At 33.5% G+C, this 26,173-nt stretch overlaps 1 protein-coding gene across 1 annotated transcript in view; it reads left to right on the top strand.

Moving 5' to 3' along the window:
• Positions 1 to 25,840, top strand: part of LOC143241081 (gamma-aminobutyric acid type B receptor subunit 2-like) — a 178,983-nt gene extending 153,143 nt beyond the window's left edge. Inside the window, exons 13-20 of the mRNA XM_076484600.1 lie at positions 2,921 to 3,043; positions 10,948 to 11,058; positions 11,375 to 11,599; positions 15,346 to 15,507; positions 20,096 to 20,234; positions 22,916 to 23,018; positions 23,206 to 23,558; positions 23,998 to 25,840. Of these exons, the coding sequence (XP_076340715.1) occupies positions 2,921 to 3,043; positions 10,948 to 11,058; positions 11,375 to 11,599; positions 15,346 to 15,507; positions 20,096 to 20,234; positions 22,916 to 23,018; positions 23,206 to 23,558; positions 23,998 to 24,278 (1,497 nt within the window). The 3' untranslated portion in view covers positions 24,279 to 25,840. The remainder of the gene's footprint in view (positions 1 to 2,920; positions 3,044 to 10,947; positions 11,059 to 11,374; positions 11,600 to 15,345; positions 15,508 to 20,095; positions 20,235 to 22,915; positions 23,019 to 23,205; positions 23,559 to 23,997) is intronic.
• Positions 25,841 to 26,173: the final 333 nt, after the last annotated feature.

The following is a 26,173-nucleotide window of genomic DNA, read 5'->3' as shown; positions in this document are numbered from 1 at the left end:
ATTTTATTTTCGTTGATATTACATATTAACTGTTTTTATAGTTGTGTTTCTTATAGAAAAAAATATATTTGCCGTATCGTGTAATCCGTTCCGTATAAGCCATTTTACAACAGCTATTATAATGTTAAAGTTATAAGCTTGATACTAATACGTGACCCGGCATGTACGGGTGGGTTAAGGCGTTCAACTCGTAATCTGAGGGTCACGAGTTAGAATCCCAGTCGCATCAAACATGCTCGCCCTTTCAGCCGTGGGTGCGTTATAATGTGACGTCAATCCCACTATTCGTCAGTAAAAGAGTGGTCCAAGAGTTGACGGTGGGTGGTGATAACTAGCTGCTTTCCCTCTAGTCTTACACTACTAAATTAGGTACGGCTAGCGCAGGTAGCCTTCGAGTAGCTTTGCGCGAAATTGAAAAACAAACAAACAAATACGTAATGAAAATTAAATTAATTATCGTAATTTTTCGTCAGCTTCAAAAGAAGGCGTTCACACCATAACAACTGCTATTGTAACAAATAACCTATGTGAATACTATGGTGTTCACTACTATGTTTGTTGTATCCTAGCTGGCCTAATGAGCTCTGGATTGAGTGAAATGCATCGTCGGCAATGGACACGGCCAACATAGTGTGATTAGAATTTTATTATTATACATTCCTCTAATTCTTGAAAATTCCTAAGGATATAAATATGGTATGCAGCGTCATAGATATAATAGGCCTAATACTAACATCTAATGTTAAGTAAATTAACTCTGCTTGTGAGTGTCAAATTCCAGACAATAGTAGCCCAAGAGTTGGCATTGGATACTGTTGACAGCATTCGCTCTAGTTTATAAGTTTAAATTTATGAACGTTATTGCGCAGGTAGTCTTTATGGTATTATGCCCAAAACCTCAGAAATGTGCGCAAAAATACAATAAACTGTTATAGGAATGAACTTATGTAAGTAATCGTAAATTTGATGTTTCACCTTAAATAATATAATGAATTAATATTTAAATTATGCAATATATATGTCTGTGTGAGTGTGTGTTACGCAGGACATGTAATTGTTTAGTGGGATTAATGTTACACGTTAATAGTATGATTGGTTATAAACCACTTTGATTTTCTTTTCTTCTAACTAACATAATTAAGTTAATGTTTTTATCATATTACATAACTGTTGGTCGATATTTAAAATATACATCACAAAATGTAATACAATTTTAACCATACATTGGAAACCAGCAGATGTTTTAGATCTGCAGTTGGCTATGTTATATATTTATTATATAGTGCGTACTAAATTTGTGTTTTAATTACACTTGCTCACTGAATTACAATTTTATTTTTATAGTTGACACTGATATGGCGTTTGAACTGTACATTACAGTGAACTCGTTGTTGAATTGGGTGTTATACACCGATGTTATATTTTAATTACACATTTACGCTGATCTCATACTTTAACTGAGCTAATGTTTTAATTGATGTCATATTTTAACTGATCTCATACTTTAACTGAGCAAATGTTTTAATTGATGTCATATTTTAACTGATCTCATACTTTAACTGAGCTAATGCTTTAATTGATCTCATGTATTAAATAAGCTAATGTTTTAACTGAGCTAATGTTTTAATTGATGTCATATTTTAACTGATCTCATACTTTAACTGAGCTAATGTTTTAATTGATCTCATGTATTAAATGAGCTAATGTTTTAACTGATCTCATACTTTAGTTGAGCTAATGTGTTTATGCAGAGGACTCATTATCTGGTCGTGTGTTACATACTTATGTGATATTTTAATTACACATTACACGCTGATTTCATCTTGGAGCTTTGTGTACACTATGTTGACTATTAAACCTGTGTTACGCATCGATTTCATGGTTGTTTTATGCATTACACATTGATTTGGTATTTGAACTTTGCACACTGATGTAGTATTTTAGTTACACATCGTACGTGGAGCTTATGTTTCAACTATACCTTGTACACTAAGCTTATGCATTAAATACATATTACATAGAGCTTACTTTTATACTAATACTATATTAATAAAACAGATCACTTTTTAAACTATAGAAACAACAGAACCCCAGATAATCACTTTTTTGCAACCACAAGGTCTTTGTTATCAAGCTATCGCATCTCCAAGCTAAATTCGTTTTTATGTGTTGTTGCTGTGTGAGAGGAAAATACGTACACATTCACCTCTAGAATTTAAAATGATCATTGCTGATGTATTTTAACTGTAAGTTATCGAAATGTAATCACAATGCCTTAAATTAAATTTATTAACAATATTTTATCACTTACTTTGGATTAGTTATCACTTGTTCAGTTGAGACCAATTCTAATGTATTAAATATGCCCAAAAATTAATTAATTTTTCACTTTTAAGTTTGCAGTATCGATTCTAGATTTTTAAATAAATATATGATAATTTAAATTATAGATGACGCTGACAATCAAGTCTTTAATCTTTCCATTTTGTATGTGTAGAACCTAAATTAAACCCGCTTTTTTACGGTTAATTTGTTCGTGGTTCTTGGGATAATGTCAAGATATAACTTTACGTTATTAAGTAATAACTACCAGTATAATGATAATAGACTTGTAATTGCCCGGCATGACCAGGTGGTTAAGGCATTCGACTCGCAGTTTGAGGGTCGCCGGTTCGAATCCCCATCATACCAAACATGCTCGCCCTTTCAGGCTGTGGGGGCGTTATAATGTGATGGTCAATTCCACTATTCGTTGTTAAAAGAGTAGCTCAAAAGTTGGCGGTGGGTAGTGATGACAAGCTACCTTCCCTTTAATCTTACACTGCAAAATTAGGGACAGCTGGCGCATATAGCTCTCGTGTAGCTTTGTGCGAAAATCAAGACAAACAAACAAGACTTATAAGAATTTATTTAATCACAGGTCATAAAGGACTACAAGCTGTTTATGGTTGTTGGAGTGTTGGTTGTTGTGGACATAATCATCCTAACCACCTGGCAAATTATAGATCCTTTTTATCGAGAAACGAGTCTTGGGGCACAGTTGGTAAGCCACGTTATTTTGTATCCAGTCTCTATTGATATATGATAACACATTCTTATTTTATAAAGCTGTAATTGCTAAGTCTGAAAATGTTATAACTTTTATAAACACACAGAAACTCCCTAAATATCACTTGTACACGTAACAAGGTACACTGTACCACTTTTTATTCTATGTGCCATGATATGAATATGTTAGATAAAATGAAATGTAACAATTTTTAACAGGCTTTGTATGGCTTGGTGATTACAACAGTCCAATCACATCTACGAGTCATGGGTTTGAACATGCAAGCCCTTTCGGCCCTGTAAGCGCTATAATGTGATGGAAAATCCCACTACCAATTGATAATAGAATAACCGAAGAGTTGAGAATGGATGGTATTGAATATTCACCCTGCTTCTATTCTGTCACTTCCGACTTAGTAACGTCTAGCATAGATAGTCCTTGTTTGTTTTTGTTTGTAATTAAGCGCAAAAAAAACAAAGGGCTATCTGTGCTCTGCCCACAAGGCGTATCGAAACCTGGTTTCTAGCGTTCTGAGCCTGCAAACATACTGCTGTGCCACTGGTAGTAGCTAGCCCTTAAATAGGTTTGTACGCCATTCAACAAACAAAGCATTTTTAATGGATTGACAAAATAAAATGATTCATTCCGTAATGTCATACTTTACCCATTTTGTTTATCGCATTGTAACCATTTGTAAGATTGAGTGAATACAAATTCTAAATTGAACAGTATATATATGTAATATAACAGTGAGTTAATATGTTATTTTAGCAGTGCGATTGAATGGTTTCCAGTGCTTTAGAATGACGAGTAATGTTAATTCAAGATCAATAACTAAAGAATATTATTACAAAGAACTTGGTGTTAAAATAAATAAATAATTTAGTGTTAATAAAAATCCCACTTTTTATGTGTAAAGATATATAAATAATTATAGTGCATCAAATTCATCTATTTCGCACAGAAATGTTTGTTCAAGTAACTGGTGACGTAAATATAGCTTTTCGATCACAACTATGTCCTACGTCTGTCCTGAGACTGAGAAGCCTTGGTATAAACGAAAGGTCTCGTCGGCACTGACTATAGCAGATATAATGTAGTGTTCTTTCGATGACGTTGTGTTCCCTTTATCTTACTCTAGTAACCAGAGTAACTAGAGTCTAGTTAGACGTAGATAAGTACGATGATATTGTTATAACTTATTATATTGTTTGGTTAGTTTCTTCGGACTATTTGGCAAAAACAATGACAAGTTCGGTCTATGTAATAATAATGAGTTATTCTATTCCTTTTATAACATTTCTATAGACTACGCTCATTTGTACTTCGGAGATCTAAGCTCACAAAACCGTTGTAACAAAAATTTCGAGACAAATAGACTTAACTTACAAAATGTCGTTAATTACCGATCGACTGACAGAACAGTCGTGGCAACTCTCACTTCTAACAATGAATAGCTTTTCTGACACTGAATAGAATCTCTTAGTCAGTACTCAGTAACTTATTCACTCATTATTTCACTGATTCTCATGTTTATAATGCAGCTTTATTTCTACTTACGTCACGAAAATTCTCGATTATTGCGTCATCATGAACATTCTAGACGTTATATAGTAATCATGATTACAACCTCCCTCTATTAAACAATTAAATTATAACATTAACAATACGGCCTACAACACTATCTCCCTTTTGAATTTCGAAGTCTCTTGAGCAACCCTAATACACAAGTGAAATATTACACAAAACTGTCCATTCATCTAGTCCTTTTAATGGTTTTCTTTACCCAGGCAGTGGTATGCAGATAAGATAGTCTCTTGTTCCTCCCTATACTCTTCAATAGGTTGACTTTCAATTGAATAATTCTTCTCTGAACTTGTTTAACTTGCCATGCTATTAGAAATGAGCTGCTAAACACCGTGACTGATTTCCTTTGGCTTACATTTTATGGATTCTATAAACTATATCATTGATTATTTTCAATATAACACATGGACCTTCCTAAAATCTACTTAACTTTGTCAACTCAATTCAATTCAGTCTTATCAGCATTAGCACCATAATTAATTTTAATTTTTTTAATCATTATCTCTTTTACACTTTTCTGGGTATGAGATCGATGGTATTTCTTACATGTTCTGTGTAAAACTGAGATAAGTGTCTTCCTATGGATTTAAAAATAAAAGGTCAAACATCAGTGATGATGGTGTGTTGTTTGTAACTTCAGGTAATGCTCTTCAATAATCATCATACGTAGAAAAGGAAAATATTGATTCCACGTCTTCTGATGCTCATTTACATAAGTACCTACGGTACCATCAGATGCACAAAGTTAAGCATGTACTCTTGGAGTCATCTTCCTACCTGACCTTCCGAACTGCAAGAAATTACCAACCAATGCTGTATAATTTATCTGAAGTGCAAACTTTTGTTCACGTAGCAAACGATAGAAACGCTTAGGACTGAGACAACACTTAGTAGGTCTTTTCAAGCATAAATTATTTCGGCAAAATTCATTCCCTCGATATAGTAACAAATCACATGTTCTTTTCCATGTTGACTTGTGATCACACTGCTGTCAATGCAAAACCAATTCCATCAGTATCTCAAATGAGTAGATCTTCAAGAGTTAAGCTTTATATGCTTCACACGAGTTTTCCTATCATGAACCCTTGGTTTCACGATAAGAAAAAGTTGGTGAATGGCCAGCTACATTCTGAAACTAAATTTGGTAGTAACACGGTTGAAGGTCCCGCAGTAACAAATTATACAGTATTATTGTTAGTAATGTGTGTAGCCTGAAGGAGTTCTGGCATTTTATATTTTGTAGTATTTGATGTTTTAGATTGGAATTCTTGGGCAGTTGCAGAAAGATAGGTGAATGGTTTGTTCTTTGTATTTACAAATTTATTTTCGAGATGTTTTATTTTATCATTAGTGTTTGTTCCTATCTCAATGATTACGTTTCTTTTTCCGGTTCTTCAACATTGGCCCGGCATGGCCAGGTGTGTTAAGGCATTCGACTCGTAATCTAAGGGTCACGGGTTCGAATCCCTGTCGCACCAAACAAGGTCGCCCTTTCAGCCGTGGGGGCGATATACTGTGACAGTCAATCCCACTATTCGTTGTTAAAAGAGTAGTCCAAGAGTTGACGCTGAGTAGTGATGACTAGTTGTCTTCCCTCTAGTCTTACACTGCTAAATTCAAAAAATAAAAAAACAAACTTCTTCAATATTATCTTTCCTCTACTTTCCATAATTACTCGATGTTTTCTGTACTTTACTGATGTATTTTTACACTACTTCCAACTTTGTTTTGTAAAGCCGCTATGTATCCAATAGCTTCACGTACGTTGTCTTTTATAAAATTTATTTTTCTCTTATGTCACCTTTAAGCGTTACATTTATTTCTTTTACTCTTCTCTTAAATTCTTACATCTCGATCTTCTTTTGATTCTTATCTTGCTCTACTAGCTTTCTGCATCTTTTTCTTGGTGTTTCGTGTTAGTACATTTTGTCTTAAACTTCTTTTAATTCTATGTTTTTTTTCTTGCTCTTCTTTTAACTTTGGTCAATTTCTTCTTTGAAACTAAAGTTTACACAAAATTTTATTTTGTACCAAAATGATCCCACTTTTGACACCATTGCTGCGGCGTATTCTAATGTTGGGCGAGTTCTTTTGGATAATATGTAAAAAATATTTTCAGTTTAAGTCCATGTAAAAAAACGAATTTTGCTTTTCTCTGTAGCATTTCTACATGCTACGTTTGCTTGTAGTTTGTAAGCATAAGTTCACAAACAATGTTGCATCAGAAATTCTTAGATTACTGATATCTATAACTACAGACCCTCCACGTAATTGAATGGTTAACAGAATTAATTTCTCATTCACTTATTACTTCACGGTTGTCGTATTTATAATGCATCATATACTTTGCTAAGATTTTAAATTGTTAAATTATCATTATGAATAGGAACACTTTCTGACAAAAAAGAAATTTATGAGATTGAAAATCTAAACTCCAACTGCGTAAAAGGAAGCAGAAAAAAGAACATGAAGCAAACAATAAATATCGAAAGTATCATGATGACATTCAGAAACTGAATATTGAGTAACTTATCATTGGTTGGTTGGTTTAATCCCATGTTTGTCGCTTAAAAAATGTTTTAATTGTCTGCTGTTTTAACTCTACTCAGAGTAAGTTTTGCAACCCCTGAGGCAGAATGGACAAGAAGAACTTTCATCTGATTTTCCTCTTTGACTTCAAACTTGGACAAAAAAGCTACTGAAACTACACGGAACATCAACCGGGCATTCAGCCATGGATATGTCACTGAACATATAGTTCAGTGTTGGTTCCAAACGTTTTGACATGGAGAAGAAATTCTTGAAGACCACGAAGGTCGCGGAAGGAAGCCGTCGTTAGAAGAAAACACATTAAGGGAAGCGGTTGAGACAGACCCTTGCACAGCAGTACATGAACTTGCAGAAAATATAGGCACAAGTAAATCAAGCATTTCCAACTTCCTCAGTGTGATTAGAAAGACAAAAAAGTTGAATAAGTGAGTTCCTCATTGGCTGACTGAAGATTAACAAAATCGGCGTTATGAGACCTATTAAGAATGACGCTCCAAAAATTGAATGAATTGGGAATCGAGGTTCTGCCTCATCCACCTTATTTCTCAGGCCTTTTCCATACAGATCTTTTCATTTTTTCAAGCACTTTGACAACTCTTTGAACAATAAACGCTTTGAAAACCAGGCAGCTGCAAAAAAAGCTTTCAGGAAGTTCATTGCCTGTCCATAGAAACTCTAATTTCTACAGCAGGGGCACAAACAGCATCGTTACACGTTGAAAAAAGTGTGTTCAAATAAATAGTGCTTACTTTGATTAAAGCATGTTTTACAACACTGGTTTATAATTTCCAACAATTCGCAGTTCAAAAACGACATTTATTTCTTGCCAACCTAATAATTCTTATGGCTTGTTTGTTTTTTTAATTTCGCACAAAGCTACTCGAGGGCTATCTGTGCTAGCCGTCCCTAATTTAGCAGTGTAAGACTAGAGGAATGACAATTAGTCATCACCACCCACCGTTAACTCTTGGGCTACTCTTTTACCAATGAATAGTGGGATTGACCGTCACATGATAACGCCCCCACGATTGAAAGGGCGAGCATGTTTGGCGCGAAGGGGATGTGAACCCGCGACCCTCAGATTACGAGTCGCACGTCTTAACACGCTTAGCCACACCGGGCCATAATTCTTACGGTACTGAACGTTATGCTATTTTTTTCTTTAGTGTGTGTTTTATTGCTGGTTTTGTAAAACTATTCATTGAAATGTTTAATATACATAACATATTTACTTTTTATTAGTTCTTGCTAGTTTCGGCATAGTGGCTCATCGAACGGCTCTGAGTTTGTTTTTCTTCAGGTACAAACTTTTAGCTCATGCTTTCGTTGATCATGACCGATTTGAGATATAATTACAGTTTGGGACTCTGTAGGTCAAACCCTTTCGGCTGAAGTATTTGATCACGCCTATGATCTCGTTGATTAACTTAACCTAATCCTGCAAAAAAAATTTCAGGTGTCGCTGCGAATGAGTATTTTCTTTGCTACGTGTGTTTTTATTATGAGGATTATGTTTTACGTTGTTATCTTAATATACGATTTAAGGACTTGCCTATATTTTCTGAATTTTGAAACTTCATTAGATGTTACTGGGATTAAACCCAAATTTACTGTTAAAAGTTATCCTAGTATTTTTGCTTTGTGAGATTACATACTCCTATACAGGCCACTATAAAAATTAGCAATACTAATTGCATAGAAAAACTTTTTTTTCTAATCTATGCAGGATGCTTACTTTGAATAGAAGTTAATCATAATCAACAATAAAAGTGTCGCATAGTGCAAAAAAGTTAAGAAATATTACATATATTTAAATCAAGTAAGTAACGTTGGCTACTTGACAGAACTGAAACTCCATGATTTTAGTGAAGCCAAGAAATCCGTTATAGATTAGTATCTATTATTAGTAATATATACATATATATATCTGAACCAACTGTCTTGGTTAATATACTATTTAGTACGACTTCTCTTGTTACATCAACGTCCAGTAATATTCTGTTCACGAGATAACACAACAGTATTGGACATTCCCTCAAGCAATATAGAAATACCGTGAATGTGAAGAGATTTTTTCTGATTTTTTGGTCAAGTCACTATAATTACTTTTCACCTTCTATACAGTTTACAACACCAAGGGTAGGTTTTACTTATAGTGGTTTTATACGGAATTTTGATTAATACAGATTTCATTTTTTTTGGACTGGCATGGCCTAGCGCGTTAAGGCGTGCGCTTCGTAATCTGAGGGTCGCGGGTTCGCGCTCGAGTCGCGCCAAAACATGCTTGCCGTCCCAGCCGTGGGGCGTTATAATGTGACGGTCAATCCCACTATTCGTTGGTAAAAGAGTAGCCCAAGAGTTGGCGGTGGGTGGTGATGACTAGCTGCCTTCCCTCTAGTCTTACACTGCTAAATTAGGGACGGCTAGCACAGATAGCCCTCGAGTTGCTTTGTGCGAAATTCCAAAACAAACAATCATTTGTTTTTATTGAGTTAGAACATGGACTTGTGGCGCAGTTGTTATTTTGCCATTCTAGTCTAAACGTCTGTGAAATTGTTATTTTGGAACCTGAATAGCTGTTTTCCTTCGTGTTACATCTTGAGAAATTTGTTGTTGTCGTCTACTCATCCAAACAATGTTTACCGTACTAAACAGTTGTTTCATTTAAATATTCAGAGAGCAGTGAAAGTGGCGCTCAACCCAAAATTTAAAACAGTGTCACTTAGGTGAGAGAGATGTTTGTTTGTTTGTTTTTAATTTCGCGCAAAGCGACACGAGGGCTAACTGCAATAGCCGTCCCTAATTTAGCTGTGTAAGACTAAAGGGCAGACAGCTAGTCTTTATCACTCACAGCCAACTTTGAGGCTACTCTTTTACCAATGAATAGTAGATTGACCGTCACTTTATAACGCCCTGACGGCTGAAAATGAAAACATATTTGGTGTGATGGAGATTCTAACCCGTGATCCTCAGATTTCCAGTCGAGTATAGATGAGGGGATGTTATTGTATATACATTAGTATAATATATGTGTAATAGTCGCTACAAAAACACTCCGAACTCCGACGATTTGAAAGTTTTGATTACAAAGCCCTTTTGGCCTTAACCTCATATCAAGTGCTGTATTCAAACATACCACTTTTCGGGTGTTAAAGACTGAATTAATTTATTATATGCATTTTTATATACCAGTCTAAATAAACATAAAAATTTTATCCGTATTATGTGACAATGGATTATAGAAATTTTTTTAGATATGAAAAAACAACGTTTATGAACGTTTATTTATATATACTATGATAATACTGTAAGAAATACGGAACCACCACACAATTCACTGTTCATGATTGAAATAAAAATATATTCTCAAGAAGTGAATTGTAATGTGGTTCTATAAAGTACAGAATAACGTTTCGATCTTCTTAGGTCATCTTCAAATTAACAGAGTGTTTGCAAACTATCTTTATTAACCTGAAGATGACCTAAGAAGGTTGAAACGTTGTTCTGTACTTTATTTTAGTTAAAGTTTTAATACCCGTATCAGCCGTATTGTGAATACAATTTACTGTTGTTCTTCAATACTGTTGATATACCTAATGTATACACTTTAAGGTCAAACGTTAGTTATTAACGTTTATTTATTTATTGATTCTGAAGCAGTATTTAAATATATATATATTGGCTTTAACTCTACTTTAAAGAAGGAACTTTAAAATCTGCAAGACTTTTCCATCTAAAACTTTCAATCTACGATATTTCAGCCGTCACCTGAAAACGAAGATTCTGTGATCATACCAAAAATGGAGTTCTGTAAGAGCCAGAAGATGACTGTTTTTCTTGGTTCTATTTATGCCTATAAAGGGCTTCTTATGGTAAGCTAAAAGATTCAAGTGTTTACATTCTTACTGTTATATAAAGGAATATTTCATTTCTTATGATGTACTGTCTGTAAACCGTATAGATATTTGCTTGTTTCTTTTTCTTAAATTTGTTTTTGGACTTCACGAAAATTATTGAACCTTCCGCTATTTTTCTTGAAATAAAGAATTAATGTTTTATGCAAATTTGGTATATTTTGCTAACATAGATTTAATAATATCATATATCATAATAAAAACGATAGATGCATATTTTCACTTGAAAATTTTTAATGGTTTTTATTTTTCGTCCACTTCTTTGTTTGTGTAGGCCTTTGGTTGCTTCCTGGCGTGGGAAACACGGCACGTGAGTATTCCCGCTCTCAATGATTCAAAATATATTGGAATGAGTGTTTACAACGTCGTAATTATGTGTGTCATAGGAGCAGCTGTTTCGTTCGTCCTCAGAGAGCAGCAAGATGCCGCTTTCATTATTATTTCCATCTTCATCATCTTCTGTTCTACCACCACATTGTGTCTTGTATTTGTACCCAAGGTGAGACTGGTGGAGCAAGTCCTTTCTTTCTTTTACTCGAATCCCTTATTCCCCATCCCTCTTTCATTTATTTTAATTAACAACTGAGAGTTAATTCACGATGACTCAGAGATAATAGAATTCTAGAACATAAGTTGAAAAACTACGCATTTCATAATGACGACCTCTGCCCATATAACACGCAATAAGCACAAATTTAAATGCAAATATTTCATTGTGGAAATTGCTGTTTTCATCCTTTCTGATTCATCAAAATACAAGTTCATGATGTATGGAAGTCATAGTTTCTATTATTTTCACGCCACACTGTTTTATTGGATTGATTATTTTGTATCGTTAAGTTCTAAAAATTGCCTGTCACTTTAATGTATCCTTTATTATATAACTAGTGTCTTCTTTTACAAGTACATTGCTACTTTATGTTTCCACATTAATATGGTAAGTTAATATCCATAATAATTTATTTTTATGTTCCAGCCTCTGTTAATGTTGCTTGTTTTTGTTTTATTTTTATTAGTTTCTGTATTTACATTACAGTACAATAACACAAGCCTCTCTTCAATTTGGGTTTCAGTATCAGAATATTATTGTAGCTAAATGGAAGAGGTGTCTAATAAAGCATCTAAATGTCATGGTTTATCTCATTTTATCAACTTTGGTAACCCTCCTATAGACCTATTAAATGTATTTATAACTTTTACTTTGAAGTATTTTATTAAGGTTTCGTTATTATCTCTAACTATACTGCACTTTCACTGTCAGATATATCACTGTCGTTCACGCTTTAATGACTCGAAATGACACCTATGAGGCATATTATGCATTAATAGAAAATAAAGGATAATAACACCAGCTTTCATTAAAACAATGTAAACAACGTTTCACTGAGGTTAAGTGTATTGTTAAGTGTGAGATATAAGAAAATTGAGCAATAGGATTGGCGTATTGCTATCATATAAGTTATTTTATCGATTTAGAGAATAGCCATTTTTAAAACCGCATAGGAGCGAGTTAGAATGTTTGTTAACACCTGGACTATGGAACTTGTCTAGTAGAACTTTCAATCATCAGATTCTGTTTATTAAATCAAGGTTTTACACTTACATAAATATTCAAATACATAAAATGGTCCGTGTTTATATACATAAAATGGTCTGTGTTTATTTACATAAAATGGTTTATGTTTCTGAAGTCTAGTTTAATAAACACCTTTTCTAGATGCATCATGATCTTATTTTTTATAAGTAATTCTCCATATTAGAACATGGTGTCAAAGAAAATGTAAGTTAAACGCAAGACTACAGTGTATCAAAAGCCAGTGCCATTCTTTTCAACTTAGAATAAATATCTAGTAAAATATGGTTTATGTTCTTGATATGAAGACAGTGGTAATAACATATTCTATAGGAGCATTCATAAAGATGCTCTTAATTTGATCATAATTTATACTTTGGTATATAAAACTGGTAAACATAATAATAAAGTATTGTGTCTTATCTACAATTTTACAGAAAAGACGACTTCTGGGGGTTCTGTAGTGTTCTGAAAGAAACGTTACTGAAACTTGAACTGGGACTTCAATAAATAATGGTGAAACATCAAAAGTTTACAATATTAACAGTGGGATCAAAACTTTAAGTTTTTGTATAAAACACAATACGTTCTTCGGAACTAGATAAGTCAGCACAAATGGGAAGTATAAAATACCCTAAAAGAAGTTTGGTCAAATTATTGCTTATGTTATTATAAACTATTAAAATATAATTTAATAATATAATTATGGAGTTTTGTCATATGTGCTTCGTAGATACTGATAGAATTTGTTGCATATGTACTTTAGGTTTTTAAATCTCACAACAATCTGTTCGTCATTCTCTGCCCAGCTGCGGTGGAGTTGTTGTTTGACAACTTGTAGAGAGAACATTTATACACAATGTTCATCATTTTACCATTATAAGCTACTTTTACTATTACTGAAACCACATTACGCATACCAGCTTTAAGGAATATCCTCTTATAATCTATAATCTAAGTTCTCTTAAGCTAGTTAATTCCCATGGGTTCAAGTTAGAATTTCTTAACATTTAGCAGTGTGTGGAATCAAATTGTGAGTATTTAAATAAGCAATTGAGCTTATAATAAAGATAGTGTTTGAGGAGAAGGGAAAATAACTAACATTTTCACTGACGTCAACTTTCTCAGTATATTCGTTTATATTCCAAGGAGGTTTGTCATAATCTAATTAGCTTTTGAACAACTGCACTTCAAACGTGTGAAAGAGATTTAAAGCTTAGCTTTAAGTTCGAACCTAGGAAACCCTTTTGGTAGAATAAGAGACTCCAGATATTAACATGTGGGAGCTTTTGAGACTCAGCTAATACTACAGAGGAAGGAGTATCAACTATGTTTATATTGTGAATCAGGTTTATATTAGTGGAAAGCTTCATATTCTACATAAAGCCCTTTGTAAGCCCATGTAACTTACTCTCTAGCCCTATTTTAATGCACAATTTGGAGTTTTATTCATATTTATCTAAGTTTCTAAAACGTGTTCTACTGATTTAATCACTGATATTAGCTTGTTAATAATTTGAAGCTCTCCAATTTTTAAGTTGATAATAGAAGAGTATTTAAATCGATCAGCAAGGTTAACAATACGCTATTAAAACTATAATTCCCGTTATAATACCAAGAGTAAATGAGACTTAGATAGAGATACTACGGATTCAAAGGTTCATTGAAATTGACATAAGAAATTTTTAATGAGTCCAGTGGATATAAGAAACTTGAAATGGATTTCAACAACGATGTATTTTGTAACCAAGTTTATTTCACAATTAAAGTGAGTTCAACGCTAAAATAATTGCATATGAATTAGTTTTACTAAAAACAGGGACCACCCCTGAAAATACAACATGTTTCAGTATTTTGAAATCACCATCTTGAGGAGTAAATTATTTTATGTGCAGTTATTTTAAGATTGCATTTCTTTTCATGGTATATATGATTGCACAAGTGCCGATTTGCCCTATTTATTTCTACTTTGTTTTCCTGATCTTTCTTTTACTTTCAACGGAAAATGTAACCGTCTTTTGAAACATTTTAACCTTGAGAATAACCAGAAAGTTTCGTTCATTCCATGTTATAGTGTAGCAAATGTTTAACAAAAGTGTAAGGCCATGAAGTTTTGATGGAGTTGTTTATCATGTTAAATGTTCATATTCTCTGATGCTAAGGCTTGGCACGGCCACGTGGTTAGGGCTCTCGACTCGTAATCTGACGGTCACGGGTTTGCTTCCCCATCATACCAAACAATCACGCCCTTTCAATTGCTCTAATGGGACGGTCAATCCTACTATTCTTTAGTAAAAGAGTAGCTAAGAGGGACACCTAGCGCAAATAGTCCTCGCGTAGCTATGCGCCAAAATCAAAATTAAAAAAATGCGTCAAAGAACGCTTTCTCAACTAATGAAGTCCTGCAATTCAAGATCAACAAGCAACTATATCCTTTACAAATAACCCCTATGAAAGCAATAATTAAACCCTATTAGTTAATTATGTTATACTTCTAAAGAAGAGGAATTCATAATATATTCTTATTGTGCATTACGCTTTAAAATGTTAAATTAATTCAGTCAAAAGTTCAGTGTCTTAATTTGTTCTTTTGTAATTAAAACCGAATTATTGCTCTTTCTTGGTTAGTTTTGTTTTACATCCGAGATATCTCACTCCAAAGACATTTATAGCTTTTCGAACTCAAGAGAAATACCAATGCGGGAGACAGATGCGTCCGAGCTACTTTGAAACCTTTAAAGAAGACCAGGAAATATTCAGAAGATGTTGAACTTCACTGTCAAATAAATATGCTTCATGATGAAAACTATCATTACAGGCAGAGGTTGGAGGAGGTTAGTACCTGCTCTTTATTTTGTATTTCCAAAGTTCACTAGATGATATTGTCATTATTTTCTGGTATCCATTGTTATAATACTCAATTTTTTTTCTGTCCTGGAAATATGCGAGTACCTTGTTATCTAAATGTGCATGCACTTTTGAACGAATGTAAATATACTTTAGAAGATATTTTGTATAACAACAACATATTGAAAGCTTAAAATAAAGTTCTTAAAAAGTGTAACATTTCATTATTTGTTGATAGTATTAACTACGATAAAGTTGAGCCCTAATAAACTAAGGCAAAAAACATTCACAAGTTATAGTAATAATTTATCTCTATCGAATATAGATCTTTCTTTAAAAAGGCTTAATTAATTAAAGTTTTTAAAAAGATCTAACATTAAGTTTTAGGATAAAATCATAATTGTACTATTTAATGATAATATTAAGTACGATAAAACTGATCCCTAACTTAACTAAAGCAAAAAACATACACAAATATGTTTACGCAAACACAAAATAATATAGACCATTAACTTATGTTAAGGCTTAACTTATGCTAGGCCTAAGATAAGTAGATATAGATTTCATTGGAGGCCCGGCATGGCCAAGCGTGTTAAGGCGTGCGACTCGTAAGCTGAGGGTCGCGGGTTCGCATCCCCGTCGCGCCAAACATGATCGCCCTTTCAGCCGTGGGGACGTTATATTGTGACGGCCAATCCCACTATTCGTTGGTAAAAGAGTAGCCCAAGAGTTGGCGGTGGGTGGTGATGACTAGCTGCCTTCCCTCTAGTCTTACACTGCTAAATTAGGGACGGCTAGCACAGATAGCCCTCGAGTAGCTTTGTGCGAAATTGAAACAAACAAACAGATTTCGTTTTCTGCGATTAGAATTATTTTATATTGTTTTAGAAATCCTGTATTTACAGAAGAACTGTCACAATAAAGATCCTAATTTGACCCACAAGGGTTTTGCAGGTTCGTGCTAGTAAACCATAAATCTAAAAAAAAACAAAAAGGTCTATATGAATATTATCATGTAGGAGATGCGTTTTTGGCTCTCAAATTAATAAAAACGCCATTATTAAAATTAAAGTTAAAAATATATTAGTCTACAGTTTTAATGTCGTCTCCCGCTGGGACAGCGCTAAGTCTTCGGATTAACAATGCTAAAATCAGGGGTTCGATTCCCGTCAGTGGACAGAGTAGATGGCCGGATGTAGCTTTGCTATAAGAAAAACATGCAGACAGTTTTAATGTTATTCTATTTTGTTGTGTAAGGCGCAGCTTAGTGATTAGCTTACCAGACTGTGGTACAAAATTTAATGGTTAGTGTACTGCTGCCACAAAATCATGACTGTACTTTGGCTTTGATTTGAACTTCGCGCAAAGACAAAGAAGGGCTATCTTCACTAGCCGTCCCTAATTTAGCAACGTATGACTAGAGGAAAGGCAGCTGGTCATGACCACCTACCGCCAACTATTGGACTACTCCTCTTTTACCAACGCATAGGCGAGATTGACCGTCATATTATAATGCTTCCACAGCTGCAAGGGGCGAGCTAACATGGTAGAACGGGAAATCGAATCCGCGACCCTCATACTGCGAGTCAAGCGCTCTAACCATCTGGTCATGTCGGGCACGCCATACTTGGTGGTCGTGGGTGAGTCGTAAGAATGATAGGATAGTCACATCTTTCCATTTCGTCACCCGGTGTAACAACAGTTACTTTACGGAGTTACAACCTTAAGATTCGGGGATTGATTCACCACGGTGAACAAAGCAGTTAACCCAATGTGGCTTTACTCTAAAAACAATAAACAAATCTTATTATTCGTAAAGCGTAGCCCAAGAATTAATAGTGGGTACTGTTTTATAGCTGCCTTTCTTCTAGTGTTTCAGCTCTGAATTAGGGATAGCTTAGGCAGACAGCTCTTACATTAAAGTAGTGTTATATTATAAAAATAGGATTAAATTATATAGGTGTATTTTTATTTTTGACGTATAATATTAGGCAAATAAAAAATCATAAAATCGAGTACTTCACATAAGTGTTTCTAGTGAACTTACAATAAAATAAAGTTGGCAGGTGTCTAAACAAACCTGGTTCAGGTTTTAAAATTCTAAATCAAATTGAATACAATAAACATCAACATCACAAAGTAAAAACTAACTAATTATTTGATAATAATATTCAAGAAATTCCCTTAAATGAATCTCATTTTGAGAGAGTACACGAGTTTTCTGACGGTTTTTATTTAGCATTATTACAAAGAGTAACTTGTAGAACTTTACAGAAAATCTTCAATGTGTTATAACTGTGATTGATTTTAATATCCAGATTGATCTTATGAAGTTTTCTTCCTTGTTCAGTACAAAATGCGTACAGTATTATCAGATTTCACAAAACACTTGTCACGATACCTTTGAGTTTAGCGGTTACCTTTGAGTTTACCTTTGAGCGGTTGAGTTTACTAATATAAGTGAATGGAAAATTAGGTAATAGAACGCATGAAGTTTGAAAACTGGTGTTTGTGTCGGGTAGTATGAAAACAAATCAAAATTATAAATTTTAAATTTTGTTTTAAGAAATAAAAGTTCGTGTATTCAAATTCTCGTTTCTTGTTTCTAAAAATACTTATTACTCCTCCATTTCTTCTGGGTTGCTATTTTTAGCTACTGAAAGGAAAACATTCAATCAGGCTCAGTCTGAAAGCTGTTCATGTTACCTTTAACCCTGTAGTATAGTTTACGTTAGAAAATTATTCGCTGTAAAACTTTCATGTCCAAATCATACCATTATTCTGTGTAATTTTCCATACTCAATCTTGTGTACAGAAACAATGATATTTCATTGCCAATTGCAACAGTCCAGTACACAGAAATCATCAGGTACTGGGTCCAGTAACAGTCCCTGTATATCTTTGTATATAATAGCATGAATACTCGTTTCATTCTGTAACTACTTAAGGTATGTGACATTTGAATGGAAGATGTAACTAGGCGCCTTATCTTGGTGAACCTTTATCCTCTTTGTTTCGTTTCCCTGCAAAGCCAGTATTTCTGCGAGGCAACAAGGGTCCAAAACATTGATCTGATAGCAAACAGAGTTAACTTTAGTTTTTGTATCTATTCTCTTGATATTTAACTTACTCATGATATAATATCCAAAGAAAATCACTAATCTTTTCAAATATGTTTTGTTGCATACCATGTACTACTTCTGGAAATGTTTTTAGCCCCTTCAAATTTATAGAGACGCGAGACTTATCACAGTTACTAAGATACTTATGCACTTCTTTGGGTGTTGCCTTGTATGACACTTTACCTGATTTAAGTACTGCTCATTTTTTTACAGTTGGTCCTCCTTTTCTGGATATATCGTGACTTGTTTTCTTTTGAGACGAAAATCCTTATTGATGTGTACTTTTGCCTGGAGAACGTAAGTGGATTTTGCCACTTTAATAAAGTGTCACCTGTTACAATACGTTGTACTTTGCTTTTTATGCTTGGGCTATGACTTGTTCCAGGTCTCTTTTTGGGTATTCCTGACGACTCAAGTTGATTCACATTCCTTTGTTTTTCAACATCGTTACGCACAAGAAGTGTCGCCATCTTGGAAATTATAAATCCTCATCCTGAACGTGTATTTCTGATCTGACTGTATGAATATAGTGTATAAAAAAGGGCTGTTACATACCCTTACCAAAAGTAATCAATGTTCGGTGGAATTTCACTACGTAACAAAACACCAAATAATGTCAAAAGGTAGTTCTGGTTGCTCGTGTTTCATCACAACTTTATATTAGCTGTAATTATGATGTGACTGTTTGATATGTATATTCAAAATGATATTAATACAATATACTGAATCATATGTATACTTTTCTATGTGAATCTGTCTCAAGCATATTTTAAGGAGCGAACTGTTTTCTTGTGGATGTACATTAATTATTTAAGTATCCTAACAATTGGTGAGTATGTCTTCGTCTCGATAAAACGTTCCAAAATACAACCTTGTGTATAGGTATATAAGCCACTTTCTATTGTACGTTTAATCTTTGATCTACTTATATCAAAAATAAGATGTTTGTTAACTGACTTATTCTTATTAATCATGTCATAACTAAGCTAAACTAATCAACATTTTAAGAAAGATTGTTTTCGCAAACATAAACCGAATAAGTTGTTAAACTAAAGACATATTTCCGATTTCGTTGAGGGGACGGTGATGATTGAACATTATATCATCTTTGTTGACTTCACGCATAACTCTTGTCACTGTTTTTTAAAATGCATGATCACCAAAACAACACTTATTAAGATAGTGATATTTCGTTAATTGGCAGGGTATTTGTTTTCATTGCTGATGTTGGAAAATGTGATGCATGTATAATGTTATCCATAACAAGTCAACATAATTTATTTCAAAGCAATCGTGAATCAGTAATTCATTCTTTGTTACATCCGTATCGTATTCATTCGTACAGATCCATGTAAACGTGTTGCCTAGAGCTAAACATTAGAAATAATAGCACTGAGGTATTGAAAACTAGCGTGAAACACACAGTAATTCTAAAAATGTCTTCCTTTTACAGAAAAATGTTGAATTACAAACTTTAATGAATCGACTAAAGGAGGTAGACGAACCACTGATTATAGTTAGTCATGGAATCACTTCTCCAATTCCTGAGAACTCATCTTCTACAGGTGATGGAAACTGTGAAGAAATTCAAGGTCAGTGTGTATCTGAAGTTTAGTTTATACCGTGGTGAGTTTATTGTGTTTAGTGGTCATTAAATTCGTAATGTTATTAATCAGGTATTTCTGATAGAAATATTACTTTATACCGTTGATATGTTCATCTGTTTAGGTATGTACAACATAAATATCCGTTTATATTTTGTTGACGTATGCCTATCTTACCTGACTCCGTATCTCTTTGGTGTGTTAGCGGTTGAAATATATCTGCAATCGACGTTAGTAATAGGCTGTAAAGTCGACTTAGCACGCTTGGGTGCATTTCTAACACAGTATTTTGCCTACAAATTGTTTAATGAAATGGTGTTCGAAGCAGTTAGCACAAATCTGTTGAAAATGTTCAGATCTTATCAATATTGGTTTACGGTCATCTTTGACTTTAAAACTGCATTGCTGAATACATATTATATATACACATTACTTCTAATGAGCTTGGGTATTGACAGATTTGCTAAAAAATTTCACACGTACTGATACTACCAATGCTGTTTGTTTGTTTTGTTTTCGAATTTCGCACAAACCTACACGAGGGCTATCTACACTAGCCGTCCCTAATTTAGTAGTGTAAAACTAGAGAGAAGGCAGCTAGTCATCACCACCCACCACCAACTCTTGGGCTACTGTTTTACCAACGAATAGTGGGATTGACCAAAACATTATAACGCCCCCGCGGCTGAAAGGGCAAGCATGTTTAGTGCAACGGGGATTCAAACCCGCGATCCTCTTTCTACGACCAGTTTTGAAACCCGATTTCTTAAGGTTAAATTCTGCAGACCTCTGAATTACTGAGAGTCGTAAGGGTTTTCGCACACTTTCGGATGTTATTTTATAATTCAACTGTCTATTTACAATTAATGGTAATACATCATTAAAATCTTACACAATAAATAATTCTTAAAATCAGGGACTTGCTTTAAAAGACGAGTACAAAAAACAAAATCGAATAAATTGATAAATTTGGGATTTATAAAATTGTATGCATCTTCGGTCGACTTTATATTGATCAAACACGTAGAAATTTAAAATTTAGGTTCAAGGAACATTAAAAAACCGGTGAATGAATCGGTATTAGCAGAACAGTGGCACAAACATCTCATGTTATAGACTGAATCAATACTAAGTTATAAAACAGGTAAAATTTGAAATAGAACTACTTATAATAGAAACTATTCAAATTATACCCGGCATAGCCAAGTGATTAAGGAGTTTGACTCGCCATCTGACAGTCGCGAGTTCGAATCTTCTACTCGTCAAACATTCCCATCCTTCCAGCGGTAAGGGCGTTACATGTGATGGTCAATCCCACTATTAGTTGGTAAAAGTGTATTGAAGAATTAGCTGCGGGTGGTGATGACTAGCTTTTCTCCCTAGTCTTTCACTACTAAATGTGGGACTGCTATTACAGATAGCCCTCGTGTAACTTTGCGCGAAATTAACAAAAACAAAACAAGAACAAATCAAAATAGTTAAATACTCATATTATTTTCATCCATCTTTATGAATCATACTTTTATTACATTTATGTGTGAATTATAGCTATTTGATAATTACTGTAATTTGTCAATTACTGCACGGTAAAGTACACGTTTCTAATGCTTAGTGATGTCGAGAAACCCACTTGTTGAGAAATTTATATGCAAAAACGGCTCGTTTGGGTTGAGAAAATATTTTACATAGAAGAGCGAACAACGTTTCGACCTTCTTCGGTCATCGTCAGGTTCACAAAGAAAGAGGTAACTGACCGGAAGCTGACCACATGTTTGAAAGGGGTTGTGTAACTGTGTGTCGAAATGTAGAGGGCGGTATTAGATGTTTGAATATATAATTTTATTTATTTTATTATATTAATATAGGTATAAAGGCGTTCCTTTATATTGGTTTATTTTGGGTTTAAGTTGTTGTATAAGTAAGGCTTCTTTAATTTTGCGTTTGTTTATGTTTGTTTCTTTATTTAGTATTTGAGTGTTTTCTATGGTTATGTTGTGTTTATTTGACTTGCAGTGTTCGAAAACGTGTGAAGGTGACTTTTTATGTTCTTTGAATCTGGTTTCCATTTTCTACTTGTTTCTAATATAGAAGTCGTGGCAGTTATCAAATTGTATTTTATAAATAATGTTGGTGTTGTGTTTGTCAGTGTAGTTTTTACATAGTATAGACCTCAGTTTTGTGCCTGGTTTTTGAATAAATTTGGTATTAACTGGAATGTCATATTTTGTTACTAATTTTTGCCAAATGTTGGTTATTTGTTTGCTGATGTCAGGAATATATGGTATACAGCAGTATATGGTTTCGTGGTTTTTTGATTCGTGAACTGTATTTACTTTAGTTGGTGGTTGATTTTGCTTTTTGTCTAGGTGTGTGCGTATTATGTTTTCTACGGTTAATATAAAGGAACGCCTTTATACCTATATTAATATAATAAAATAAATAAAATTATATATTCAAACATCTAATACCGCCCTCTACATTTCGACACACAGTTACACAACCCCTTTCAACGTGTGGTCAGCTTCCGGTCAGTTACCTCTTTCTTTGTGAACCTGACGATGACCGAAGAAGGTCGAAACGTTGTTCGCTCTTCTATGTAAAATATTTTCTCAACCCAAACGAGCCGTTTTTGCATATAAATTTCTAATGCTTACCTCCTTAACTTATAGTTCCAGTTTTCTGGCAGAATAGAGGAATCACCACAATATCCAGATCTCCATCTCTTGCAGAAGAAGAATTTGATGAACCATTTGAGAAACAACATTCTGTAAGGTAGTATTTACTGTAATGTTTATTACCACCGTAAAGTCATTGCAGCCAAAATTTAAGAACAACATTATTGATATGTAGTTTTGCGAAGCTGGTTTAACGAAGATAAACATAATTAACAATTATTTGTCTAATAAAAAATATTGGAAAAAATGGATGAAGAAAACAAATAACAACTTTTTTTTTACAGGAAATTATCTTTAGTTTCACTGAATGTAGTTGTAGCCCACACATCTTTACCAGATAGTTCTACCAATATTAGAAATGGATACAGCCCCAACACTAAAGTGCCAACTTTGGAGTTTCAAGAAAGTTTACAAATGGACAGTTGTTCTCTCTCTCATCTTAGTCCGTTGTCCTTCGTGGACCAAGTTATTAGATTTATGGACTCGGAGAGTAGCAGTGAATCAGTAAGTTCTCATGGCCATATCTTACATCATTTCAAAGACACACCCATGGTGTCCGATAACAAAGATGTGAAAAACTACCAAAAAGTACAAAACGATTTATCAGCTGTTGGAAGAGATACGGATAGAGTTGAAGGTGAGGACATCAACATTACAATTATTTGCCGCGAACATTTTAGGAAAGTTTAATACTTGAAGTTACAAATACGTTTTCATTGTTGTCATGCAATACTGTATTATGGGTTAACATTTTCTAACTAAGCGAAGACGTGCATATTCGTTTTTTTATTATTGTTACAAATGAAACTTTATTTCTAAACTTGTAAAGTGGGTTGTTAATTATTTGTTTCTTTCTTTTATTTTATCGTTTCATTACATTAGAATATTGGATTTTATTATTGTTTTGAACAATATTTTCTAACAGTTTTACAGATTACATTTCTTAGTTGGTTCATTTTATGTGAAAATATATTCACTAGCTAGCAAATTGCGAAAATGAAAAATGAAAATTTCGAAAAGCTGTGTTATGATACAATTGAAGCAAATCTACTCTATCAATTTTCCCTTCACTGCAGAGAGCGACACCAGTCGGCCAGGAACGAGAAACATTCTTCAACGAGCGAAAAGCCTCGGAACATTAGAATTGAATACAGCGAGTCGAAATAACGCAAGAACTGAAGGAGTTCGTGTAATACAAGAAAACCAAGCCGATTCCCCAACGCTTTCACCTTTGATACCATTTTCCAATAATCTTGTAACTAATCAAATGCGCCGAAGAACTGGTACCAGAGATGTCAACGTACCTCTTTATTCGTCTTTCCCCTCAATAAAATGTGATATAATAGAATATTTATAGGTTTTGTTGTATTGCGTTTTCATATATGAATTTTATACAAATATATCGAAAGCTATCTTGTTAAGAATAAACTTCAAAAACAATGCTGTATTACAGCATTTATACAACCGTCTGTTATATCCCCTCTCACTATCAAAATAGCTAGACAAAATGTATGTGTTTGTCAAACATATTCTGTATTTGTTTTTAATATTTGCTAATGCCAATTCATAAAATTTAAAACTTCTATTTGCATTCTGTGATGAAAATAATGTTAGAATACATTCTGGAATATCATTCATATATGGGTAACCAGTCAGGGGTGAAATTCTTAAAAAAAGAAAAAAGTAGAGGTTCTTATCTGGATGAAGTGAATCTGTTTTTGAGAACGAAAAATATCTTCATGTGAATATAAGAAACGACAAAGTAGCTTAAACAAATTCCCATACATAGTACCAGAGGATATCAGCAGAATTTCAGCCCTGAGTAACCTGATGAATATTACCAGTTTTTATAGTGCTTCATAACTGAAATCTTACACAGACATAGTCCCTACTTGAAATAGTGGATGAGTATCTTTCATAATGAACTAAACGAGACGAATACTTGGTTTTGCAGCGTATATAATAAGTCTGAAACGAATAATGTACTCAGATGGTTGGGGTACAAAATGAGCTGTTTTACAACCTTGTAATGTCTAACACTGCACAAAACAGCTATTCACGGTAATTGTGAACAAACAACATAAGTGAGCCAGTATATGTTTTGGTAAATTTGTTGTTGAAATGAGACGTTCTATTTGTTACGTTTTGATATTGTGTAAATGTAATTTTTTTCAACGTGGTGTTTAATTCAGTGTATGTGTAACTAATATATTCTTCAGTAGAAAACAGCCAATTCCAGTCACTAAATATTCGGAATATCTAAGGATGTATACCAAACAACTAAACGTGTTGCAGTTTAACAGCACTCGCTATGAAAGAAATGTATCAACCGAGCCCATTATTGTAGACAATTGTATTTTATTTATTTTTATTAATACTAAAATATCAAACAAATGTCTAGCATAAACTATATTAATATTTGAAAAACAACTTTTAAGTTTCTGATAGATAAGTTTCCAGCTGTTAATACAAAACTATGAGAAAAATCGATAGACTTCTGGAGTTTTAAAATAGAAAGTAAAATATGATATCTTTCTTTTCTAAAGAACCTTCGACATTTTTACTCATCAGAAACAAGTGAATTTTATAAAGAATATAATTGCTTTTTAAAACATGTATACTGTTAACTAATTATTTAATGATCATTAAAAATATACTATTCTTTTGAGTAACATCTCAATGTTTTTGTGTAGTTTTAATGGAAAGCTTTCCTTAATTTCATCATTTTAAGACGGATTAAGGGTTATTCAAAATCTTTTATCTGATTTCAAATACATCAAAGAGTAGTGACCTGAATATTCTCAAACCGGAAAAATTCAATTTAATCTTGAGTCATTTTAAATTTTTGCTCAAATCCTGCACACTTGGAGTATGTAAATTTGAAATACCTGTTCTACAGCTATGCTTCTGATATTTTGATGAAGTCAAGAGTAAGTAAGATATATTCTAATATTTCTTTAATGCTAGTTTCATGAACAGTATTTGTTATATTGCTTAATATATTTAGTTTTATAATTTTCAGTTTTTTATTATTATACTTTTATTATATAAATGGTTTTACCTTGTTATCTTATTATATGAAATTAGGATTAACGTAAATCTTCAAAGATGACTGAATCTCGTTAAATATTATTGGGCTTACGGCCGAAAATGTCGTAAAGAACAAGGAAACCCGACTGATGAAGCAATGCAATATAATATATTATAGGTAACAACATAAAAACGACACATTTTATGAGCGATAATCTTTAT

The sequence above is a fragment of the Tachypleus tridentatus genome, chromosome 2, assembly GCF_004210375.1.
Source record: "Tachypleus tridentatus isolate NWPU-2018 chromosome 2, ASM421037v1, whole genome shotgun sequence".
NCBI lineage: Eukaryota > Metazoa > Arthropoda > Merostomata > Xiphosura > Limulidae > Tachypleus > Tachypleus tridentatus.
This window is presented reverse-complemented; position numbering and strand designations above follow the sequence as displayed.